Source organism: Schistocerca americana, chromosome 2 (genome assembly GCF_021461395.2).
Source record: "Schistocerca americana isolate TAMUIC-IGC-003095 chromosome 2, iqSchAmer2.1, whole genome shotgun sequence".
Taxonomy (NCBI): domain Eukaryota; kingdom Metazoa; phylum Arthropoda; class Insecta; order Orthoptera; family Acrididae; genus Schistocerca; species Schistocerca americana.
In genome coordinates this window covers 914,068,747-914,093,863 of record NC_060120.1, presented here as the reverse complement: position 1 = coordinate 914,093,863, position 25,117 = coordinate 914,068,747, and the positions used below count along the sequence as shown (strand labels likewise).

Genomic DNA, 25,117 nt, shown 5'->3' with positions numbered 1-25,117 from the left:
CGCCACTACTGCCAGCTAAATAAAAGATTCAAACTACGGAAGGCACTAACTACTGATAGGCATAGTTAGCAAATGAAAGATTTTAATAGAGAACAAACAATATATTTACCTTAATAGTGTTGAAAAATCATAATATACATAGCAGTTCATGACACCCAGTTTTAAAAATTTCACAACTCCGCCATTTCTCTCCCCATTTCCACCACTGCTGGCGGCTCACCTCCAACTGCGCAACGCTACGCGCTGTTCACATCCAGCTGCCGCTGCCCAACACTACAATGGCAGACAACAATGCAAACTAGCCACAGACTGCACACAGCACACCCAGTGATTTTCATACAGAGCGCTATGTATCGTTGCCAATAAGAAAACATAAACAGCCTACTTACAATTTAAGTATTGATTTATTACGGGATATTCCGTACATCAATAAGCTAGTTGCCTGCCTATCTTCCTTAGATCAAGGATAGAAAGAAAAACAGTTAATTTGAAAATCTGGGTATTAATAAGAGAACTTTGTGCAATTGAAAAGCTTGTATTACAATACTTTTTGTTCGACTGTTGAGTAGTTAATTAACAACTGTGTACATTGTGTACTGTCAAGCGTTATTTCATTCCATGGAACCTCTCATACCTTATTTTCTTAATTTGCCATTGGCTACATGCCGGAATAAATCTTTTTTCACGATAATGTAGGAAAATTGCCTGATGGAGATAAACGCTGAAGTTTCTGTTGGTAGCGCCGATCACCGATTACATCAGAATTTTCCTTCACACGTCTCCACCTGCCGCAAAGACCAATCTTGTCATTTAGATTTATGTTTATCATTTTCAGGAACTGATTTTGAAGAAAGCTCACGTGAACAAACTGTTTATTATCGCAACTGTTGCGCTATTTCTTAAAAAAAAATGGCTCTAAGCACTATGGGGCTTAACATCTGAGGTCATCAGTCCCCTAGACTTTCAACTACTTAAACCTAACTAAGCTAAGGAGAGGCAGGACTCGAACATGTGACCGTAGCATCGGCGCGGTTCCGGACTGAAGCGCCTAGAATCACGCGGCCACAGCGGCCGGGGCTGTTTCTTCACACCGGAAATCTTGTTATTCCATTCACTCCGCCATCCCCCATTGGAATCGGACTTTTTCTTTTGTGGCAGCTGTATTTGCTTCACACAGTCGGTGAAGGACTGGACGTGATGAAAGGTCAGAAACTAGTAAGGCGGGAATGAAAATTTGTACCGGACCGGGGACTCGAACATGGATTTCCCGCTTTACGTGAGAGGTAGCCTTAAGCACTTTGGCTGCCTGTGCACAACTCACGGCCAGATGCAGACTTCCATATGTCGTCGTTCCCGCATCACGGCCTGTCGTTGTAAACACATTATGTATTTCTCGTTCAGGAAAGGACATTTAAACTGAAAGTCACTGCCTGATACTGGTGGTTAAATACGATATTGCAGTGCACTTGTTGTTAAGAAGAACGATGAAATGGCCATGAGTCGTGCACGAATAGGCAAAGCGATTAAGGTGACCGATCGCGTGAAGTGGCAAATCCAGATTAGAATCCAGGTCCAGCACAAATTTCCAGTGCTGTCATTCCCTTATACAACTGATAATTGTTCGTATTTGAAATGGCGAATACTATCATTATTTCATAACGGCTGTAGCCGCCGCAGTGCCTGCTCTGAAGGAACATTGCATCGTTGTTCTTAACAACACAGGCAGTCCAATACAGTACTTATCCTCTGCAACCGTGCAAGGACTTTCAATGAAAATATCTTCCACTGTATAGCACACATAATGTGCACGATTAGAGGTTCTGAGGCAGGAACGACTCCATATGGGAGTTTGGGTCTCTCTGTCAGTCGCTCACAAATGGCCAAAGCCAGACTGTGGACTTGTGGAGCCGACTGGCCCTCTTCTGTCGAAGAATTGGGGATTCGGTTTTTTTATTTGGCTTAATGTTGCAAGTCAGTAATTTCAATTTATTACAGGAGTGCGCACCAGATTATTTTGTTACAATTTCTGCCTGTATGGCATTTTGAATTTATTTTTCTTTTTTTACATGAAGATCCTTGTGAGAAGTGTGAAATTAACTTCAAACATGTTGTGTTTTCTGTTTATAAAAATTAGAAAAAATATCTTGGTAGAACACTTACCAGAAAAAAAGGAACTGCGGTTATGTTGACTTCTTGTGTGAAGAGGAAATCCATGTTAGAGTCCTGTTCGGCGAAATTTTTCACTTGTCGCATTCTCTCTTATACAGTTGACGTTTGTATTCACAATTGAGAATACATTTCACACAGATCAGTTTGACTACTTCAAACCGACTTCGGAACGTCTATTGTACGAAAGACCATTCGTTGCATTAAGTTATAACACCATCAATGGTAGCACTTTTGTCTGATTCTTGTTTGCTTACGAAAGTGTCGTGTGCGCACACGTTTTCCAGGGAATCCCAGTTATTTCCTGGTATTTGGCACTAATGATTTTTGTCTAACAGCACTGTTTCTCATAGCACTACAGCACGACATACATATTAACCAAACATCAGACAAAAATGCAACCACTAACGTATTAAACGCATAAACTGGGATGCATACAGCAAACTAAATAACTATTTTTTGTTGGTTGCAAAGACGGCTGTCAGTGCCTTTAACAATTGTAAAATGAATACAGACTCTACAGACAAATGTACACTGTGTGATCAAAAGTATCCGGACACCTCCGAAAACATACGGTTTTCATATTAGGCGCACTGTGCTGCCACCTACTGCAAGTACTCCATATCAGTAATCATTAGACATCGTGAGAGAGCAGAATGGGACGCTCCGCGGAACTCACGGACCTCGAACGTGGTCAGGTGATTGGGTGTCACTTGTGTCACACGAGTGTACGCGAGATTTCCACCCTCCTAAACATCCTAGGGCCACTGTTTCCGATGTGATAGTGAACTGGAAACGTGAAGGGGCACCTACAGCACAAAAGCGTACAGGCCGACCTCGTCTGTTGACTGACAAGAGACCGCCGACGGTTGAAGAGGATCGTAGTGTGTAATAGGCAGACATCTATCCAAACCATCACACAGGAATTGCAAACTGCATCATGATCCACTGCAAGTACTATGACAGTTAGGCAGGAGGTGAGAAAACTTGCATTTCATGGTCGAGTGGCTGCTCATAAGCCACACATCACGCCAGTAAAAGCCAAATGACGCCTCACTTGGCGTAAGGAGCCCAAACATTGGACAATTGAACAGTGGAAAAAAGTTATGTGAAGTGACGAATCACGGTATACAATGTGGCGATCCAGTGGTAGAGCGTGGGTATGGCGAATGCCCAGCAAAGGTCATCTGCCAGCGTGTGTAATGTCTACAGTAAAATTCGGAGGCAGTGGTGTTATGGTGTGGTCGTGTTTTTCATGGAGGGGGCTTGCGCCCCTTGTTTTGCGTGACACTATCGTAGCACAAGCCTTCATTGATGTTTTAAGCATCTTCTTGCTTCCCACTGTTGAAGAGAAATTCGGGAATGGTGATTATTCGTTCAACACGATTGAGCACTTGTTCATAATGCACGGCCTGTGGCGGAGTGGTTACACGACAATAACATCCGTTTTATTGACTGGCCTGCACAGAGTCCTGAACTGTATCCTATAGAACACCTTTGGGATCTTTTGGAATACCGACTTCGCGCCAGGCTTCATGGACCAACATCGATACCTCTCCTCAGTGTAGCACTCCTCGAGGAATGAATGGGCTGCCATTCCCCAAGAAACCGTCCAGCACCTGACTGAACGAGAGTGGAAGCTGTCATCATGGCTATGGGTGGGCCAACACCGTATTGAATTCCAGCATTACCGATGGAGGGCGTCACGAACTTGTAAGTCATTTTCAGCCAGGTGTCCGGATAGTTTTGATCACTCAGTGTATGAAGAATTTGAATGACTTTGAATTGGCGGCCAGTGTGGGAATAAATCATTGCAAGAACAAGTTAAAAGCAAAGTACTTCAGGAAACTGATTTAAGCTACACAAGTTATTTCTATAATGATACACAGAATATATTTTAACTAGTTTACGTGGTTACCAACGGCCTTGCCGCAGTGGTAACAACGGTTACCGTCAATCACCTAAGTTAAGCGCTATCGGGCTTGGCTAGCTGTTGGATGGGTCACCGTCTGTGTCTGCCGAGTACTGCTGCAGAGAGAGGTGCACTCAGCCCTTGTGAGGCCAGTTGAGGAGCGACACCGGGGACGAAATCTGACAACGACCCGGATAGCGGTGTACTGATCACATGCCACTCCCTGTCCGCATCCGGTGACGCCTAAAGCCGTCGGCACACGGACCGTGGTGTCGAACGTTAACGTTGAGCGTGCCAAGCTCAACGTGCTGTTAAACGCTCAGCAGCGACTTGTGTATACGGTACGTGGGGCCCAACGTGGATACGCGATCGCAAAGCAGTCCAGCGGCAGTTGAGGGATGTTTCTAGTTCGTAAATCACACTGTTTACGTATCGGGCGCGCGTAAAATTCCCACGTTAGCTCTATTAAAACGCACATTTCCTACATCGTTCACGAAAAGGAAAGTAGCATGACAAGTCAAATAAGGACACAGGCTTACAAACAGTTCCATTACAAACAGTGCGATACAAATTTGGAATATTTCTCCGCATAAGATAAAATTATTTCATCATTCCCACATTTTAGTAAAACCCCAAGGTCAGTTCCTACCCAGTAGTAGAATCTTTGCAACATGTGAAGTACGAAGCGGAAAAGAAAAAGGAGCAAAATATCTTTATACAAGTAGCGCAAGCTGTCCTGTAGATTAGGCCAATCGAGCAAAGTCACCCCCTCAAAGAAAGGTGAACTTATATATTATTGTATATACTTATATTAAACTAATAATAAAGTATCAGAACCTAACAAAGCGCGAAGATTAGAAAAAAAAATTTGGAAGTGTGATGACGCGAACAGCCGCCCCAACAAACAACTCGAAACAGGACAGTGACGCTACTCATTACACTTTTTTTCCTTTATTTTTTTTTAAATCTCATTTTGTTCGTTGTATCTGCTCTGGGCGGACGTCGCAAGACACCCATTTTTAGTTTGTCGTTGATCCATCAACTCAGTTTTTTTTTATTTTTTTTATTACAGAGGTCAGCTAACTCTCTGACCAAACACGCTGATCTAACAACACAACCTTCGCAACTAATCATATTTTGTTACCGCTTGATGAAAACCTTAATCGTAGATATGTTACTAATTGAAATTTAATTATAACAGATTGTACCAGAACAATGCGTTTTGGGTGGATCTTTAGTGTGTCGCTGCCTTCAAATAGCCTACTCTCACAATTCGCAAGTTACAATAATTCTTTTGCAACGAATATGATGTTTCTATTTATTTTATTGGAACGAATCACACAGTTAACAACTGAATTACTTTTGAATGCATTAAGGGAACAGCAGTGATCAATGTCTTATAAATAATTACTATTAAAAACAGTCTTGATCACGATTTATTTAACAAGGTGACCGGTTTCGACCACTACTGTGGTCATCTTCAGACCATTGAGTAGGAACCTCTTTCTGTTGGAGAATCACTACTAATTCTCCAACAGAAAGAGGTTCCTACTCAATGGTCTGAAGATGACCACAGTAGTGGTCGAAACCGGTCACCTTGTTAAATAAATCGTGATCAAGACTGTTTTTAATAGTAATTAGTTAACAACTGGTTTCCCAGTGATTCTAAATTTGCTGGTGCTCAGAAACGGCATTTATACTTATAGGCTCGAAATGAATGCCAATATGGCGCCTCACAACTCTGTACCGAAGGGAGACAGCGTGTGTGTGACGTATGTGGCGTTGTGCCATCTCATTGGTCAACGCTCAGACGCACGCTCAGAATATCTGACATGCCAGATATTGCTCTGCACGTGCGGAAAGACTGCCGAACGTGCTACTCCACGCTATGACGTCAGAAACTCGGCACGCTCAACGCTCAACGTTCGCATGCACGGTCCGTGTGCCGACGGCTTAAGGGGTGAGGACGATACGACGGCGGGCGATACCGTTGGACCTTCGAGGGCCTGTTCGGACGGTGTTTTAGTTCATATCCTTAGGGAGTTTATGAAAGAAAGTAGTCGTGGGCTGCCCCTATCCAGTTTGCTTTGAGAGCGAGCGTTGGACGTACTTGCGTGGTGTGTGAGGCCCAGGTCCTGCAGCATGGAGGCGGCCATGTCGGCCTTCTGGCGAGCGCCCTCGTAGCGGCTGGTGTCGAGCCCGGCAGGCAGCGAGCGGTAGGGCTCGGTGACGCACAGCGCGCCCAGGTTCTCCGTCGCCACGTCGTGCACCACCTGCAGCGCCGCCTCCGCTCTAGCCTGCAACACAAAGCACTTGTTTCACCAACTGCGACACAATCGCGTGTACAAACAGTGATCCAATACTGTAAAATGCTTTTTTATTCCAGTCTCTGATCACAAAGGACGTGGTTTGAAAAAGATCTGAAGATGGTCATTACAGACTGAAACCGGTCATCGTCTAAAGAATTCATTTGCGATCAGAGACTGGAATAAAAAAGCATTTTACAAAGCACTTGTATGTTGTATGTTAGCCGGGGACCTAGAAACTACGGAGAGGCTCCAGCCCCGCCGCAGCCGCAGTGATCCACAACCCCACGACGTCTACCGCAGTCTACACCACCCCTCCGCCGCCCCACATCGAACCCAGGGTTATTGTGAGGTTCGGACCCCGGTGGACCCCCCACCAGGGAACGTCTCACACCAGACGAGTGTAACCCCTATGTTTCCGTGGTATGGTAATGGTGATGTACGCGTACGTGGAGCTGAGGCGGAATAAGGGGAACCAGCCCGCAATCGCCGAGGCGGATGGAACACCGCCAGAAACCATCCACAGACTGGCCGGCTCACCGGACCTCGACACAGGTCCGCCGGGCGGATTCGTGCCGGGGACCAGGCGCTCCTTCCCGCTCCGGAAAGCCGTGAGTTAGAATGCTCGGCTAACCGGACGGGCACACAAAGCACATACTAAGTCACCGCATAGCGGCTGGTGTAGAGTCTGTTGGGCAGCGATCAGTAGCGCACGGTGACGCACAGTGCACCAAAGTTCTCCATCACCACATCATACACTATCGCGTCAATCACTGCAATACAAGGGGTGTTCTAAGTTACCACATAGGGGCTGGTGGCGAGTTTGGCCGGCAGCGATCAGTAGGGCGCGCTGCTAACATTAGTGCATGCAGTAATCAATAGTACTCAGTGACGCACAGCACATCAAAGTTCTCTATCGCCACACAGTGCTCTGCCTAGAGTGCCACCTGCACTCTAACTTACAACACACAGTACCGTCAGTCGTCCAATAAATACATAAAGTTTCCATTCAGTCCCTTGTTGACTAGTCTTATGGGGCAGTTGGAAAGAGCAACACGAAAGCCGAAGTCTTAAATTTCACGTTCAAGAAATCGTTCACACAGGAGAAACGTACAAACATACCGTTATTTGACCATTGCACGAATTATCGTATGGACGACGTAGAAATAAGCATCTCTGGCATAGAGAAACAACTGAAGCAAATATATCTCCAGTTCAGATGGAGTCCTAATTCGGCTCGACAAAGAGTAATCTGCGAACATTGGCCCCTTACTTAGCTTGTATTTATTGCCAATCTTTCGCCCAGCACAAAGTTCCAAGTGACTGGAAAAAAACGCAGGTGAGCAGAAGAGTAGAAGAACGGAGCCGCGCGCGGGATTAGCCGAGCGGTCTTAGACGCTGCAGTCATGGACTGTGCGGCTGGTCCCGGCGGAGGTTTAGTCCTCCCTCGGGCATAAGTTTGTGTGTTTGTCCTTAGGATAATTTAGGTTAAATAGTGTCTAAGGTTAGGGACTGATGACCTTAGTAGTTAAGTCCCATAAAATTTCACACACATTTGAGCATTTGAACGGAGCCGCAAAATTACAGACCAATAGCTTAATTTCGATTTGGTCAGAATCCCTGATAATATTTTGAGTTGGAAGACGATAAACTTTCTTGAAACAGAGAAGCGTTTGTCCATGAATCAGCGTGGTTTCATAAAGCGTCATTCGTGTAAGACTCGACTTGCCCTTTTCTCACATGATAGACTTTGAACTATGGACGAATATTATTTCTAGGTTTCCGGTAAGCATTTGACTCGTTGTCCCATTGCAGGCTGTTAATGAAGGTACGAGTATATGGAATAAGTTCACAGATAAGCTAGTGTCTCGAAGACTTCTTAAGTAATAGACCCCAGTATGTTGTCCTCGAGCCGGCCGAAGTGGCCGAGCGGTTCTAGGCGCTTCAGTCCGGAAGCGCCCGACCACTACGGTCGCAGGTTCGAATCCTGCCTCGGGTATGGATGTGTATGATAGGTTAGTTAGGTTTAAGTAGTTCTAAGTTCTAGGGGACTGATGACCTCAGATGTTGAGTCACATAGTGCTCAGAGCCATTTTTTTGTTGTCCTCGACGGTGAATGTTGCTCAGAGACAAGGGTATCGTCAGGTGTGCTCCACCGAAGCGTGGTAGGACTGCTGTTGTTCTCTAGATATGTAAATGATTTGGCGGACGGGGTGGGCAGCAATCGTGGTTGTTTGCTGATGATGCTGCCGTATACAGTAAGGCGTCGAAGTTGAGTGACTGTTGGAAGATACAAGGCGACTTAAGCAAAATTTACAGTTGGTAGGATGAATGGCAGCTAGTTATCAATGTGAAAAAATGTAAGATAATGCGAATGGGTAGGAAAAACAAACGTACAGTGTTCGGTTACGGTATTAATAGTCTGCTGCCTGATACAGAAAACTCGTTTAAATATCTGGGCGTAGAGTTGGAAAGCGATATGAAATGGAACAATCATGTGACAACTGTGGTGGAGAAGGCGAGTGGTCGACATTGGTTTATTGGGAGAATTATCGGAAAGAATGGTTCACCTGTAAAAGAGGGCTACTCTTGAGTACTGCTCGCGTGTTTGGGATACGCACCAGGTCGGATTGAAGGAAGACATCGAAGCAGCTCATGGGGTGGGGGGGGGGGGGGGCTGCTATACTTGATATCAGTAGGTTCGAATAACATGTAAGTGTTACGGAGATGCTTCGGGAACTCAAACAGGAATCCCTGGGATAATTTCTTTTCCAGAAACACTATTGAGAAAGTTTAGAGAATCGGCATATGAGCCGACTGCCGAATCATTTTACTGCCGCCAACATACATTAAGGACCACAAAGGTAAGATTCGAGAAATTGGGAGATAGCGCTCCCTCGCTGCCTCACTCTTTTTAGTACTGGAAGAGGAAAGGAAAGGACTACAGTACACCCTTCGCCACGCACCGTGTAGTGGCTTGCGGAGTATCTGTGTGGATATAGATGTAGAAATATGTCAACAGAATGACGGTATTAGCGTCATACGGCGGCTAATGCAATAAGGAGAAGCGTAGTTAGCATACAGAAACAGAGCTCCACCTTGACTGTTTCAGAGCAGGTGCAAGTTCCATTCCAGTGACATTTCTTGATTTTTAAGTAAGGATTCTTCATTTCAACTCGGAAACTTCAAGATTCAAACTGTATCAGTTAAGGTTGTGTGTATTTCACACGTAGTTATATACTGAAGCGCCTAAAATAATTGTATAGGCATACGTTTTCAAATACGGAGACATGTAAACAAGAAGAATACGGCGCTGAGGTCGGCAATGCCTATTTAAGACAACAAGTGTCCGGAGTAGTTGTTAGATCGGTTTCTGCTGCTATAATGGCGACTTATCAAAATTTAAGTGAGTCTGAACGTGGTGTTATAGTCGGCGCACGAGTGATGGGACACGGCATTTCGGAGGTAGCGGTGAAGTGGGGATTTTCCCTTACGACCATTTCACGAGTGTACTGTGAATATCAGGAATCCGGTAAAATATCAAATCTTCGACATTGCTGCGCCCGGAAAACGATCCTGCAAGAACGGGACCAACGACGACTGAAGAGAATCGTTCAACGCGATAGAAGTGCAACCCTTCCGCAAATTGCTGCAGGTTTCAGTGCTGGGCCATCAACAAGTGTCAGCATGCGAACCATTCAACGAAACAGCATCGATATGGGCTTTCGGAGCCAAAGGCCAACTCGTGTGCCCTTGATGGTTTCTCGACACAAAGCTTTACGCCTCGCGTGGGACCGTCAACATAGACATTGGACTGTTGATGTCTGGAAACATGCTGCCTGGTCAGATAAGTCTCGTTTCGAGTTGTATCGAGCGGATGGACGCGTACAGGTGTAGAGATTACCTCATGAATCCATGGACCCTGCATGTCAGCAGGAAGCTATTGAAGCTGGTGGAGGCTCTGTAATGGAGTGGGGCGTGTGCATTTGGGGTGACATGGGACCTATGATCCTGTCTGACCACCTGCAACTATTCATGTTCAGTGTGCATTCCGACGGACTTGGGCTATCCCAAGAGGACAATGCCAGACTCCACAGGTCCACAATTGCGACAGACTGGCTCCAGGAACAGTCGTCTGAGTTTAAACATTTCCACTGCCCGCCAAACTCCCCAGACATGAACATTATTGAGCATATCTTGGATGCCTTACAACGTGCTGTCCAGAAGAGATCTCCACCCCCTCGTACTCTTAAGGATTTGTGGATAGCCCTGCAGGATTCGTGGTGTCAATTTCCTCCAGCACTACTTCAGACAGTAGTCGAGCCCATTCCACGTCGTGTTGCGGCACTTCTGCGCCCTCGCAGGGGCCCTACACGATATTAGACAGGTGTAACAGTTTCTTTGGCTCTTCAGCGTATTTTGCTTAGCAATACTTTAGGCACCCAGGAAAATGTTTTTCGTGTATGATGAGTGTCACGATGTGAGGCTGCCATGAAAAACACTGAATGCCAAAGTGACTGGCAATTTGAGAGTTCGAGTTTATAGTCAAGGGCAAACATGGAGCTGTAAGAGCGTGACAATACGAATTATTCACAACACGAATTCAATACAGTGTACGCCGAGTATCCAAAAATCTGCACTAGTGCTACCATACTACTGACTTCAGAGACTGCATGATCCAACAATGATTTGATCCTCGACTGCAAACAACACTTCATCCCACATAAAACAGTCTGCCAGGAATTCCGATCGTGTAGTTTCTTCAATGTTAGCACTGTGTATGTACAGTGCATTTTTATTATCTCAAAAATAGTATTATCATCCATGCTGCGCAACAATTACTTTCTCTTCTCCTGTCACATTCCATTATCCTTTCTTTTTCTTCCTAATTCTCGTCCATTTCTTTACTTGAGCACTTTCCCTACTCTGTCCCCTTTTCGTATTTCTGTCTATTCCTCTTTCCATTTGTGTTAAATTCCTCTGTATGTTTTCCATTTCTAGTTTCTCTTTCAGCTGCCTAAAGCTCATTTTTGTATTTGGAATAGTATTATAAGTATAGTTTCTCTTCTCCTACAATTTTCTTTATTCTTTATTTTTCCACTTTTTTGTCGTTTCACTACCTCAGTTACTTTCTCTAAACTATTGATTCCTCTGTGTTTCTAATTCTTCCTCTTTCGTACATTGTTAATTCCTGTGTATAGTTTTGAATTTGCTACCTCTTCTTCAGCCTCCAACACATTTCATCCTTAGCTTTTTCCCTTGCTTTTTTGTGTCTGTTTCTGTTTCCCTATCACTTTTTCATTTGCTGCTTCATATCCTGATCCTAGATTTTGCTGCTCCTTTTTCCCTAGTGTTTCCCTAAAATGTCTATGCCTTCCCCCTTTACCCACCAACCCTTTCCCTTCTTCCCTTCCCTACCTCCATCATTCTTCTTACTCTTTCCCGTTTATTTACCCCTTTAACTTTCTCTACACTTCCCTTTCCACTACTCATCCCTCTTTCCTCCTTCTTTCCCCTTTTCATTACTCTTTTTTGTAGTCTCCATTCCTACCCATTTCCCTATCTCTACCCTTTCCCTACTCTTTCTATTTTTCTACTCCTGCCCTTTCTATACTCCTTCCATTTTCCCTGCTCTTTCCCCTTAAACTTATGCTCTCACTTTCTACTCTCTTTCCCCTGAACCCCTACTGCTAGCACTTCCACTACTCCTTTCCATTTTACTACTCCTTCCACCTTTCCTATTCTCTCATTATCGCTAATCTTTCGCTATTCCTAGCTGTTCCCATACTCTTTTCCCTTTAGCTACTTCTTTCTCCTTTCAATTCTCCTCCCCGCGTGTTGGTTGTATACAGAATCACCCCACGAGTAGTTGCTGTTAATTTCGCCTTGGTGGGATGTTAACAAGCTTCTTTAAATCCTCCGTTTCAACACTGGAGTTTAAGAGGAGACACCTAACATGAAGGAGCGGCCACTACCCGTCAACGTTGCAGAGAAGACGTGAACTCCGGTGACAGAGCGTGTTGTCGCGTGACCGTGGCGTGTTGGGTACGCTGGCGACGTGTGCGTGGTTGGATGTGTGGATCCTTGCCATCGGAGGTCGTGTACTGCCTGTTCGAGCATAATTGCAAGTTAAGTTCGTGGAAGGTTTAGTCATTAAGTAATAATTTTGTGTAACCAGCGTCTCTTCTGGCTTGTGGCCTTCGGCGACAGGGTTTCCTGTCCCTGTCACCGGTGTAATTGAAGACAGTGATCTTTTCTCCTCCTCTCGTTACTGTCCGATGAGAGGTGTAGTTTCGGCAGTTTAATTGTTTCGCTATTCTGTCATGGGTTATGAGTAAATTCATGCTTCTTGTTGGTTGATCATGTGGTCCCTCATTCTGGACTGCCTGGTGTAATGTTTCCTTGCACGAGGTTAGCTCTAATTCTGTCAGCACGTTAACCCATCTTATAACAAGTTTTCGCTGGCTAAATGTGGGTGCAGTGACGAGCTTGAGAGTGGTAATTGTGTTTACGGGCGTATTTAAATTGGTCAGTATTCTGTCTAGCCTGAGCATCCCTGAGTGGTTGATTTGTGGCCGCCTTACACGGGTCCGTCATATCCGTTTTGTTCTAACGATATTCCAGGACACTTTTGTTTAAAATTTTTTTAAATTCCTCCAAGTTTGTAAATTCCTTTTATTGCTATTAATCGTATGTTTGCTGAGACCTGTTTAATTTTTTAATGGCGGTGTCGGTAGCTTCACTACCTCGCCGTACTTTATTAACAAAGTTCTGTATTTACTTTAGTAGCCTGTTTACTAATGTTCTTTAAATTTTTTAATTTGTTGTATTGCTATAAATTACTTTGATTGGCATTAGCGGCTTGTTTTAAACATAGTTTATTCCCGTAGTGCTAGCTTCTGTGTTTCTTTTTTTAAATTTTTGCTTGATTGCCGTTAGCGGCGTGTTTAAAAGGCTGTTTACTGCCGTCCTGCTAGTTTCTGTAAGATACGAATAAAACATTTGTGAAAATCTCAACTCGACAGTAAACTACTAGAAATTTGGCCCTGTTTCCCAACTTGTGGTGTGGCTTTTAGTAACCGTAACCACTGTGTGTGTCAGCTCTGGTAGCAGAGCGTGGATACGGTCTCTTGGTCAGTTGCTTACTGTCGAGTTCGAGAAATTGTTTTACTGTCTGATATCTTTGTGTGGTGCAAAAGCTGATTAGTTTGTTCTGTTTCAGCGTCCTAGTAATTATGGAACCGCGAAAGTGGCCTGGAATAAACTTTTCGAAGATGGAACATTTGTTGTATGAATTGGCCATCCGCCAGCAGCCCAAGGAAGGAAGTGTGTAGGAGCCGGCAGCGCGTCTACGGTCTGCACTTTCGTCTCCGGTGGTCATCACGCCGGAAGTGACTGGTGAGTGTAAGGCGGTAACAAAATTCTTGGGTGAAGTGGTTGATCGTCTCAGAGATATTATATCCTTCCTAGAGGATGCTCAGCCTAGTGGTAGGCAATTAGATAGGGTGCGGGCGCAGTTAGCTCACCTCGGTAATTGGGTGCGTGATTTAGGGTCAGTTGAATTAATTGGCTCAGATAAGCAGTCGTGGGTTGGGTTGCAGGAGAGAATAAGTGCATTCCAACTTGATCTTGCTTGTTTGGAACTAAGGAAGGGACTCCCTGAGGGAAGAGAGGAATTAGAGTCCAGCGATGGGATGAGTCGTGAGGGTGGTTGTGACTCTGTAAGTGCCGGACAGGCGGCGTATTCCAAGTTACCTAATCCGATCATGTATTTGTTTAAGGATTTCAGGGAGTTACGTACAGATCATCTTGAACAAGTAGAAGATCTCTTGTGGTTGTTGGTTCGGCTCGAACAGCATGCACAAGCATTTAGAGTTTCTCATCAGCTGATCTTGGGGCTCTTGTATCCGTTAGCGGGAGATGAGTTACGGCAATTTATCTCGCAAGCAATGGAAGGAGGTTTGTCTTTAACTCAGTTAAGGCAGCGGGTCATTGATAAAAAATTAACCAGAGGACTCCGGCAACAGCTGGAGTGTAATTATATTTGGCGTATGCAGCGGAAGGACGAGGGGTTGCGACAGTATGTTGATAGAGTCAGGTTAGCGTCATCAGCGTTGTTGGTAGGGCTTCCGGAGGAAGAACTGGTTTCGATAGTTTTAAGAGGCACGCGAGCGGTGGATAAATCTGATTTCGTCTTCAGGTAGCGTCCTGTCAATTGGCAGGAGTTGGATGAGGCAGTGGGTAGTATCTCAGCATTGTCTCTTGAAAACCGGCTGCCCTATGAGGGTAGGAAGGAGTTATCTCAAACTGATCCACAGGTTAAGGAGAGACGGGAATTTGCAGCGATGTAAATAAGCAGGAGGATCGACGATGTTTCAGATGTGGAAGCGCAGGGCATTTTGTTAGGGAACGTAGTGCTCCTCGAACGCCGAGAGCTAACAGATGACGCCAGGTTGTTGGTAAAAGAGGAACTCGGAGTTATCGAGCCAGGTGTGCCCGACTGATTGCTGCCCCGATCTCCTCGTTGCCATATATTTGCTGTAGTGTGGGAGGTGAACCTGTCTGGGGGATGCTGGATTCCGGAAGTTCTGTTTCCTTGTTGAATTTAGATTAGTACTTGGAGTTTGCACATGTTACTCGCCTTAGATCGATTCCATCCATGGTTCAGAGATGTCGTTTGGCTGATGGGCAGCTGTTACCTCTGCAAGGATGGGTTCGTGGGGGTTTGTCCGTGGGAGAATTTTGCTTTGGTGAAAGGATTGTCGGCTAACTTAATTCTTGGGTGTGACTTGATTAATAAAGCTCGTTTGGTTTTGGATTTTGTGGGGCATACCTTTTTCTTTAAGTTTAAGCCTGAACTGAAGTTTGGTTTTTGTGAATGTAAGCAGCGGGTGCAATGTGCGGGTCATAAGGCCTTGGCGGTCGAAGCAGGCGAGTTTGATCTGGGGCATCTCTCGGTGGAGCAGGCTTCTCGTCTTGGTAGGTTGGTAGCTGATTTTCCCCAGCTTCTCTGTGATCGAATAGGAGTTACCAAAATTCTTCACTATAAGATTCGCCTTAGTGACCCGATTCCAGTTAGTCAGTCTCCTTATCGTTTGTCACCGCCTAAGGTCAAGGTTGTGAGGTCTAAAATATCTAAAATGCTCGAAGAGGGAGTCATTAGACCCTCGACTTCGTCCTACGTCACCGGTGTTCCTCGTGCCCAAGGATCAAGGGCGGGACTTCAGAGTTGTTGTTGATTATCGTCGCCTGAATAACAAGGTGGTGTTGGAGTCGGTTCCTCTTCCTGACCTTCATAATTCGTTCACTTGGTTTGCGGGTGCAAATTGGTTCACGGTCCTTGATCTTAATCAGGCGTATTACCAAATTCCTCCAACGGAGGACTGTAAGCATGTTACCGCCTTTTGCAAAGATTGGAATCTGTTCGAATTTAATAGGGTTCCCTTTGGTCTCGCTGCCGGGACAGCTGTATTGACGCGATTGTTGGGCAATGTCTTAGGTGATTTGAAGTTGGTTTGCCTGTATAATTATTTAGACGACTTGGTCATCTATAGTAAGGCATTTGAAGAACATCTTGACCATATCCGGCAGGTATTCACGAGGCTGCAGAGTGCCGGTTTGACAGTCAAACCCGAAAGGGTCACCTTCGCTCGTCCGCAGGTCTCGTTTTGGGACACCTGGTATCGGGCGGAAGTATACGTATTGACCAGGACCGTACAAAGGCCTTAAGAACACTACCGCCCCCTAGAGATAAAAGGGGAATTGCCAAATTTATTGGCATGGCTAATTATTTTAGGCGCTTTGTCCCCCGCTTCGCTCAATTGGCGGCACCACTTACTGAACTTCGTCGGAAGGGAGTTAAGTTTGAATGGGGAACCGCACAGCAGGCGGCCTTCGACCAGATCAAAGAAGCGATTGCCAATCCTCCGCTATTGGGCGTTCCTGATTTTAGTAAGAGGTTTATTGTGCAAACTGACGCTTCTAACTCCGGGATTTCTGCGGTTCTTCTCCAAGAAGGGGATGGGCAGAGGCAGCCGCTAGCATAGGCGTCGCGCCGGTTAACGAATGCCGAACTGAAGTATTCAGTGTACGAGTGCGAGGCGTTGGTGGTCCTCTTTGCTTTAGGAAAGTATCGATTCTATTTGGAGCATCGATCCTTTGATCTCGAAACTGATAATCAGGCCCTGAGTTGGGTTTTGTCTCGCCCACGTAAAACAGGGAGAATTGCGAGGTGGGCTGTGCGAATTTCCGCCTTTCGGTTTACTGTTAAACATATCAGGGGAACTGACAATGTCGTGGCCGACGTGCTAAGTCGGATGTTTGACAGTTCACCAAGTGCTGATCACAGTCAGGAGAGCGGGGAAGAGGATTTTAGTTGTATGGTGTTCGGAGAGATTCCCCAGCTTTACGTCGATCTACGTACGCAGCAGGAACAGGATCCTAACCTCGGTTACATTAGGAGAAGGGTGAAAGCGAGCGGAAAGGTAGGCCCCTATGTTGTGAACAAAGGGGTTCTGTTTAAAAAAAGGGGAGATGGTCGGAAACTTAGAAATTGTTTACCAGCAACCTTAGTACGACCAGTGTTTCAGTATTTTCGTCAATCTATTCTCGGCGGACATTTAGGCACCTATAAGACATTACAGAAAGTGAGGGAATTTCTCACTTGGCCTCGTATGGAACGAGATATAAGGCAGATGGTAGCACAGTGTCGGGAATGCTGTATTCCTAAGCCTAGTAATGCTTTGGGGCAAGAGTTGCTCAGTTCGGAGCGTGAGGCTTACCCTATGGACAAATTTTACATCGATTATGTTGGTCCGTTACCCCGGATTAAGCAGGGTAATCAATATATTCTACTAGTGATCGATGCCTTATCTAGGTTTACTTGGCTTATAGCGAGTCGAAATGTAAATGCTGTCATTACCATTGCTCATTTACTCAACATCTTCAGTGTATTCGGACCGCCTGAACAATTGGTTAGCGATAACGCTCCCACTTTTCGTTCAGCTCAGTTTAGAACGTTTACCTTCAAGAACGGGATAAAGCATATTACCACATTCCATGTTATACTCAGGGATCTTTTGCGGAAAGGGTGAAACGCAATTTGAAATCCGCTCTTATTATTTACCATCAGGAATCTCTTAGGAAGTGGGATTCAAATCTCTGGTGGATTAGTTTCGCCTTTAAAACCGCGTGTCATGAATCCATCAAGGCAACCCCTGCTTCTCTGATGTTTACTTTTCCTGTTAATTCTCCCCTTACTAATTTGTGGAAGATTCAAGACCTAATTCTGGCAGTTATTACCCCCCAGCTTATTAAAGAAAACTGGGGTAGGGCCAGGCGTAATATCCTCGCTGCTTATAACAGACAAGCCGTTCGTTATAACCGGGGTCGGTGTCAGTTTCAGAGCAAGCCTGGTGATCAAGTTTATATTCGTAACCATCCGGGGAGAGACGCACGAATCGACAGGCTGGGAAAATTGACTCCTCGTTTTATTGGGCCTTGTACCATTGAGAGACGATTGGGTCCAGTGAATCTCTTAGTTCGGGACAATCAAGCGGGAAAGCAGTATCGAGTTAATCTCAGTCGGGTTAAGTTGAGGTGAACATTTCTCTAGTAGGGTTTGCAAAACTATGCTTCCAGTTTAAGAGGGGGAGGTTGAGCTGTGTATCGACTCGTGCTACACCGTGTGTTTGGATTGCATTGGTTTTCCTTTTCTTCCCCTGACATGTTTGTTTGATATGTTGTCTGTCATTAAGTGGCTGCTTGGTTGTCTTTTCTCACTGCTATCGATATCACCGTTTTTGCTTCCGGGAAACTGCTATGGAGGAAGTGAGATCTTTGACCAGTTGTAACCTAGGGTGGAGGCGTGGATATAGGGGCGTTGCGCGCAGAGAGTCTGGTGGAGACAGAAGGTGTGTGGCTCTCCAGCGCGAAGCAGGTGTGGTCGGTTGTACCGAGTCGCCACGTGATGTATGTCGGTTGTGTGTAACGAGCGGCTCGAGTTGACGAAAGAGATCCCCGCGTATTGGTTGTATACAGAATCGCCACACGAGTAGTTGCTGTTCGTTGGTGGGACGTTAACAAGCTTCTTTAAATCCTCCGTTTTAAAAGGAGACACCTAACATGAAGGAGCGGCCACTACCCGTCAACGTTGCAGAGAAGACGTGAACTCCGGTGACAGAGCGTGTTGTCGCGTGACCGTGGCGTGTTGGGTACGCTGGCGACGTGTGCGTGGTTGGATGTGTGGATCCTTGCCATCGGAGGTCGTGTACTGCCTGTTCGAGCATAATTGCAAGTTAAGTTCGTGGAAGGTTTAGTCATTAAGTAATAATTTTGTGTAACCAGCGTCTCTTCTGCCTTGTGGCCTACGGCGACAGGGTTTCCTGTCCCTAGCACCGGTGTAATTGAAGACAGTGATCTTTCCTCCTCCTCTCGTTACTGTCCGATGGGAGGTGTAGTTTTGGCAGTTTAATTGTTTCGCTATTCTGTCGTGGGTTATGAGTAAATTCATGCTTCTTGTTGGTTGATCATGTGGTCGCTCCTTCAGGACTGCCTGGTGTAATGTTTCCTTGCACGAGGTTAGCTCTAATTCTGTCAGCACGTTAACCCATCTTATAACACGTTTTCGCTGGCTTGAGAGTGGTAATTGTGTTTACGGGCGTATTTAAATTGGTCAGTATTCTGTCTAGCCTGAGCATCCCTGAGTGGTTGATTTGTGGCCGCCTTACACGGGTCCGTCATATCCGTTTTGTTCTAATGATATTCCAGGACACTTTTGTTTAAATTTTTTTTAAATTCCTCCAAGTTTGTAAATTTCTGTTATTGCCATTAATCGTGTGTTTGCTGAGACCTGTTTAATTTTTTTTATGGCGGTGTCGGTAGCTTCGCTACCTCACCGTAGTTTATTATCAAAGTTCTGTATTTACTTTAGTAGCCTGTATACTAATGTTCTTTATATTTTTTAAATTGTTGTATTGCTATAAATTACTTTGATTGCCGTTAGCGGCGTGTTTAAAAGGCTGTTTATTGCCGTACTGCTAGTTTGTGCAAGATACGAATAAAACATTTGTGAAAATCTCAACTCGACAGTAAACTACTAGAAATTTGGCCCCGTTTCCCAACTTGTGGTGTGGCTTGTAGCAACCGTAACCTCTGTGTGTGTCACCATGTATGACAGTTCTGCTAAAGCAGAGTTACTAAACACAGCCTTCCGAAATTCCTTCACCAAAAAAGACGAATTAAATAATCCAGAATTCGAATGAAGAACAGTTGACAACATAAGTGACTTAGAAGTAGATGCCCTAGGTGTAATGAAGCAGCTTAAATCGCTAAATAAATCAAGTCTTCCGGTCCAGACTGTTTACGAATTAGGTTTATTACACAGTACGCTGATGTAATAGCTCCATACTTAACAACTGTATACAACCGCTTGCTCGGCGAAAGATTCATACTCAAAGATTGGAAAGTTGCAGATGTTACACCAATATTCAAGAAAGACAATAGGAGTAATCCACTAAGTTACAGGCCTGTAACCATCAAAGTTGATATGCAGCAGAATTCAGGAACGTCTGCTGTGTTTGAACACTATGAATTATCTCGAAGAGTGCGGTATATTGACACGCAGTCAACACGGATTTAGAAAACATCCTTCTTCTGAAACACAACTAGCTGTTTACTCATACGACGTGTTGACTGCTATTGACAAAGGATTTAAAATCGATTCCGTATTTCTAGATTTTCGAAATGCTCTTGACCCTGACGTCACAAGCGGCTTGTAATCAAATTGGCCGGCCGTGGTAGCCGAGCGGTTCTAGGCACTACAGCCTGGAACCGCGTGACCGCTACGGTCGCAGGTTCGAATCCTGCCTCGGGCGTGGATGTGTGCGATGACCTTAGGTTAGTTAGGTTTAAGTAGTTCTAAGTTCTAGGGGACTGATGACCTCAGAAGTTAAGTCCCATAGTGCTCAGAGCCATTTGAACCTTTTTTTAAAATCAAATTGCGTATGGAATATCGTCTCAGTTATGCGACTGGATTCGTGACTTCCTGAGTCGGAAAGTCATCGAGTAAAGCAGAAGTGATTCCTGGCGTTCTCCAAGGTAGTGTTCCCTACCTATATAGACGACTTAGGAGACAATCTGAGCAGCCGTCTTAGGATGTCGATGCAGATGTAAATAATTAAGTTCGTAACGAACTTAATTGCACGTGAATCCTATAGACACCTGGGAAGTGTTTTGCTTATGTGGTGATTCTGCATTGCTTTTTTGCTTGGGAAGTTTCACCTTCTTATGCCTTTGGTGCCACTGATGAATCAGACGAACTGTGCTCTATCAAGAAAATTTCCATCATATCAGGATAACAAAGGAAACAACATGGGACCCGAAATATATATGAATCTGAAAAAGGAAACTGAAAGAAGATCGACTACATAGGAGAAAAGACTCAGATTACCCCGATTGAAATTAAAAAAAATTCCATCAGTGCAAAGTTGTTTTATATTTGACAATTTCCTCAATACTTATTCGTGTTCCATAGAGCACGAGTGTTGCAGTGGTCGTCCTAACCTCATAACTGGTAAGCACATTGCCTGAAGAAGGCAGGAAAGGCAGAAAAAAACATAACATCATTTACGACTAAATTTGTGCTTTGTACTACATTTATACTTGATACTACCATTACCGAAGTAAGTGTGATTTCGTTTTTTCAGTTACAACAAGGCGAAAATTAAGTACTTTGTGTTGCTCAGTTTTGAACCTGTGGTTAACAGACTTAATGGAACGGCAATAACCGGAAACGAATAGTTGGATTAGATGATATATTGTCTATAATTTAATATGGATCAGGAGGCCGTGGTCGGTCTAGTCTCGCCGCGTCAGCCGTGCTGTGCGGACGTGTGCTGAGTTTCGTGCGCCGCGGTCTGCTGTGCTTCGGCGTGGTAAGTCGCAGTGCTTCTTGCATCGTTGCAGAACTTCTACGCATATTGAAATTTGAAATATGAATCCGTGATGGCCCACTTGAACAGACAAGATACTTTGAAATTCTCGTTTGATCGTAATTACGCCCGACCTAAAATACACGAAATCGAAGATTGGTTGGAATACGAAGTGAAAGTTGATTCAGAGGATGTGATTGGAATGCATCTTTCGATAGTGAGCAGCGTTGTATTTGTGATATTGAGGAATGATAACTTATGTGACAAAATAGTTGAGTCTTGCGGAGGAATTCTGAAATTTAAACATTGTGATGGAAACGTAGGCGAAGTCACCGTAACGCATGCAGGATTTGGAATACGAACTATCAGGATACTCGAACTACCATTCGAAGTACCGGCGGAACAAATAAACGCAGTGATAGCGCCGTACGGTAAAGTTCTCAGCAATGTTGCCGAACGGTGGTCCAACGCGCGCAAATTCCAAGTTCTCAACGGAGTGAGGCAATTAAAGGTCGATTTGCACAAACATGTACCGTCATACATCAGCGTCTGTGGATACCGAGGTATCGTTATATACGACGGCCAGCCGAGGACGTGCGCTCCGTGCAACTCTCCCGGCCACGTCCGCGCGGAGTGTTTACAGCTGCGAGTGGCGCAGCTGCCGGCTGGCGAGGCGCCGCGACCGCCGGCTATGACTGCGCTGCCAGCGACTTACGCTACGGCTACCCGCGACCAAGTCCTGACCCCAAGCCCTGATGTGAATTCGGAGAACCATCCACCCCGAGAAGAAGCCCAGATTGCCACCTCTGACACAACAGAAGCTAGACCACCCGAACCTAAGGAAATCGTGACAGCTGTAACGGTTTCAACACAACAGACACCGAAATATATTGGGAGCCACAGCAAATTCTCTGATTCCTCCGCTGTTGAGAATGACATGCAACAACCATCCCGGAATGAGCAACCTCATAGTGAACTGATTTCTCTATTGACACCATCATCCACCAAGAGCACGGTCGACAATTTAGCTCGAAACACCACCCGCTTAGAAGATTTGAAGAATGCTGAGGAAGACAACATCAGACAGCAGCCGGTGAAACCTAAACGGCAAACACGAAAACAGAGCCCTGAAGAGATTCAAGAACTGGAGAAAAAACTGTCTCGTACCAAAAAAATTCTTAAAACAGATCGAGGCGGAAAGCAAGGCGTGGTAGACATCGGAAAACCAGACATCCCCAACCCGAATGAGGACGTACAGATGAACCTCGCCCCTCCAATTGAAGAACCAATGGACACTGTTGACCGCTGCGGAACTGATACGGGGACAGCATGGTCTGACGACACTGAATGCGCTTAGTTGGACTACCGGATGACGCAGGCGTATAAAATCGCCACGCTCAATGTAAACAGAATAGTTTCGGACGTAAAGTTACAATCTGTGAAGGACTACTTATATGCCGCCGACATTGACATAGCGATGTTACAAGAGGTAGTTACGACCAAAATAGCGGATGTGTACGGATATGAGGCGATCTTAAACATAGGCAAATGGTTCAAATGGCTCTGAGCACTATGGGACTCAACTGCAGAGGTCATTAGTCCCCTAGAACTTAGAACTAGTTAAACCTAACTAACCTAAGGACATCACAAACATCCATGCCCGAGGCAGGATTCGAACCTGCGACCGTAGCGGTCTTGCGGTTCCAGACTGCAGCGCCTTTAACCGCACGGCCACTTCGGCCGGCAAACATAGGCAATGAATGTGGAACAGGAATACTGTTCAAACACGGCATACCATGTACAGCAAAAGCAATACTTGAATCTGGACGAGGCATAACTGCACAAATATATGATCTGCTTCTTGTTAATATATATGCTCCCTCTGGATCCAGCGGAAAACGAGCAAGGGGCAACCTGTTCCGGGACGAAATTGTCCCATTAATAACGGATCCTCGACTGCACATAATTTTGGGTGGAGATTTTAACTGCGTATTGCGTCCAGAAGATCAAATCCCGAACTTCAACTTTTGTGAGGAGCTGTTGCTGTTAATTAACGGGCTAGATATGATAGATGCTTGGTGCCACCTTCGCCCGCACACCCGAGGATACACGTACGTATCCAGTACTTCGGCAAGCAGACTAGACAGGCTGTATGTAACGAAAGGTTTTATCCATAATGTAACTGACTGTGAAATTTGGCCTCTTAACTTCTCGGATCACTGCGCATTTCATATAACCGCGACGCATACCACACAAAAAGCATTCCTGGGAAGGGGCGTATGGCAGCTAAACGTGTCACTTTTGGAGGACGCAGTACTGAAACAGGAGGTACATGCAACATGGCAGCGTTGTCTTCGGATGCAATCCAGATATCCAACACGCGTCATGTGGTGGCTACAGTCTGCGAAACCGCAGATAAAAAAATGCATCGCACGATATGGTCGCATGAAAGCGTACTGGCGAAAACGCACCTTGGAGTATCACTTTCTTTGCCTCTGCGAACTATATGATGATCCCATGGGATTAGTAGCAAACAGCTCTAGAATAAAACGCACTAAAGCAAGAATAACGGCGTTGGTACGACAATCACTAGAGGGGAAAAAAGTTCGATCGCGTCCTCCGATTGAACTGACGCAGGAGAATACGTCCGTATATCACGTGATACGGGAAGCCAAGAGAGGTAAACAAAAGTTAATCCACACTCTCAGTGATGAACAGGGGAACGAATACGATCAACAAGTCACAGTAAAAAACTACGTGGTGGAACATTATACAGATTTTTACTCCACATCGGCGACTGACGCGACGGCAAGTGAGCCGCTTTTATCCAACATTCAATCCACGGTCCATCCGACTGACAACGCCGACCTTGTAGTCCACATAACTGAGGAAGAAGTATGTGCCATAATCAAAGACTCGCCTACAAAGAAATCTGCTGGTTTAGATGGCCTACCCATAGAATTTTATGCTTGTTTTTGGCACATCATAGGACCGGAATTCACCAAAATATGCAATGAATTATTGGGAGACGTGCAGATGCCATCTCAGTTTACCGAAGGAATGATTGTACTGATCCCCAAAAAACCACGTAGCGCTACGCTGAAGGATTTTCGACCACTAACACTCCTCAATTCCGACTATAAAATCTTCACCCGACTCATAAACTGTAGACTGAAGATGGTACTGCCGAAAGTACTTGGCCCTTATCAATGAGTGCTGTCCCAGGGAGATCAATGTCGAATGCATTATGTGAATATAGAGACATAATAAATTTGTCGTGGCTATGCAAATGCAATGTTGGTCTCATGTTTTTAGACTTCGATAAGGCTTTTGACCGCATCAACCACCACTTTCTACTAACTGTAATGCAACGGATGGGATTCAGTGCTCATTTTATTCAGATCATATGCAAATGTATAGTCGGCACTTCCTCTCGAATCAAAATTGATGGTCAGCTAAGTTCACCAGTCCCGATCAAGCAATCAGTGAGACAAGGCTGCCCCCTTTCTATGACACTATACGCAATCGCCGTAGAACCGTTACTGTTAAACCTGCATCACAGGTTACAAGGTCTACAGGTGTTGGGCACAAAAACCGTGTGTCACGCTTATGCTGATGACGTCAGTGTAGTAGTTAACACGCACTTGGAAGTCGTTCAACAAATAATCCACGCTTACGCCACTTCTTCCGGAGCCAAACTCAATGAACAAAAATCGAAAATTTTACCTGTCGGACCCCTTATGGAGACCATTCAAAGAACATGGCTACAAAGAACAGAGAAGACGAACCACTTAGGTATGATT

At 45.1% G+C, this 25,117-nt stretch overlaps 1 protein-coding gene across 1 annotated transcript in view; it reads right to left on the bottom strand.

The window, feature by feature from the left end:
* Positions 1–25,117, bottom strand: part of LOC124594537 (probable G-protein coupled receptor CG31760) — a 1,575,154-nt gene that overhangs the window by 362,677 nt on the left and 1,187,360 nt on the right. Inside the window, exon 4 of the mRNA XM_047132910.1 lies at positions 6,189–6,375. Within this exon, the coding sequence (XP_046988866.1) occupies positions 6,189–6,375 (187 nt within the window). The remainder of the gene's footprint in view (positions 1–6,188; positions 6,376–25,117) is intronic.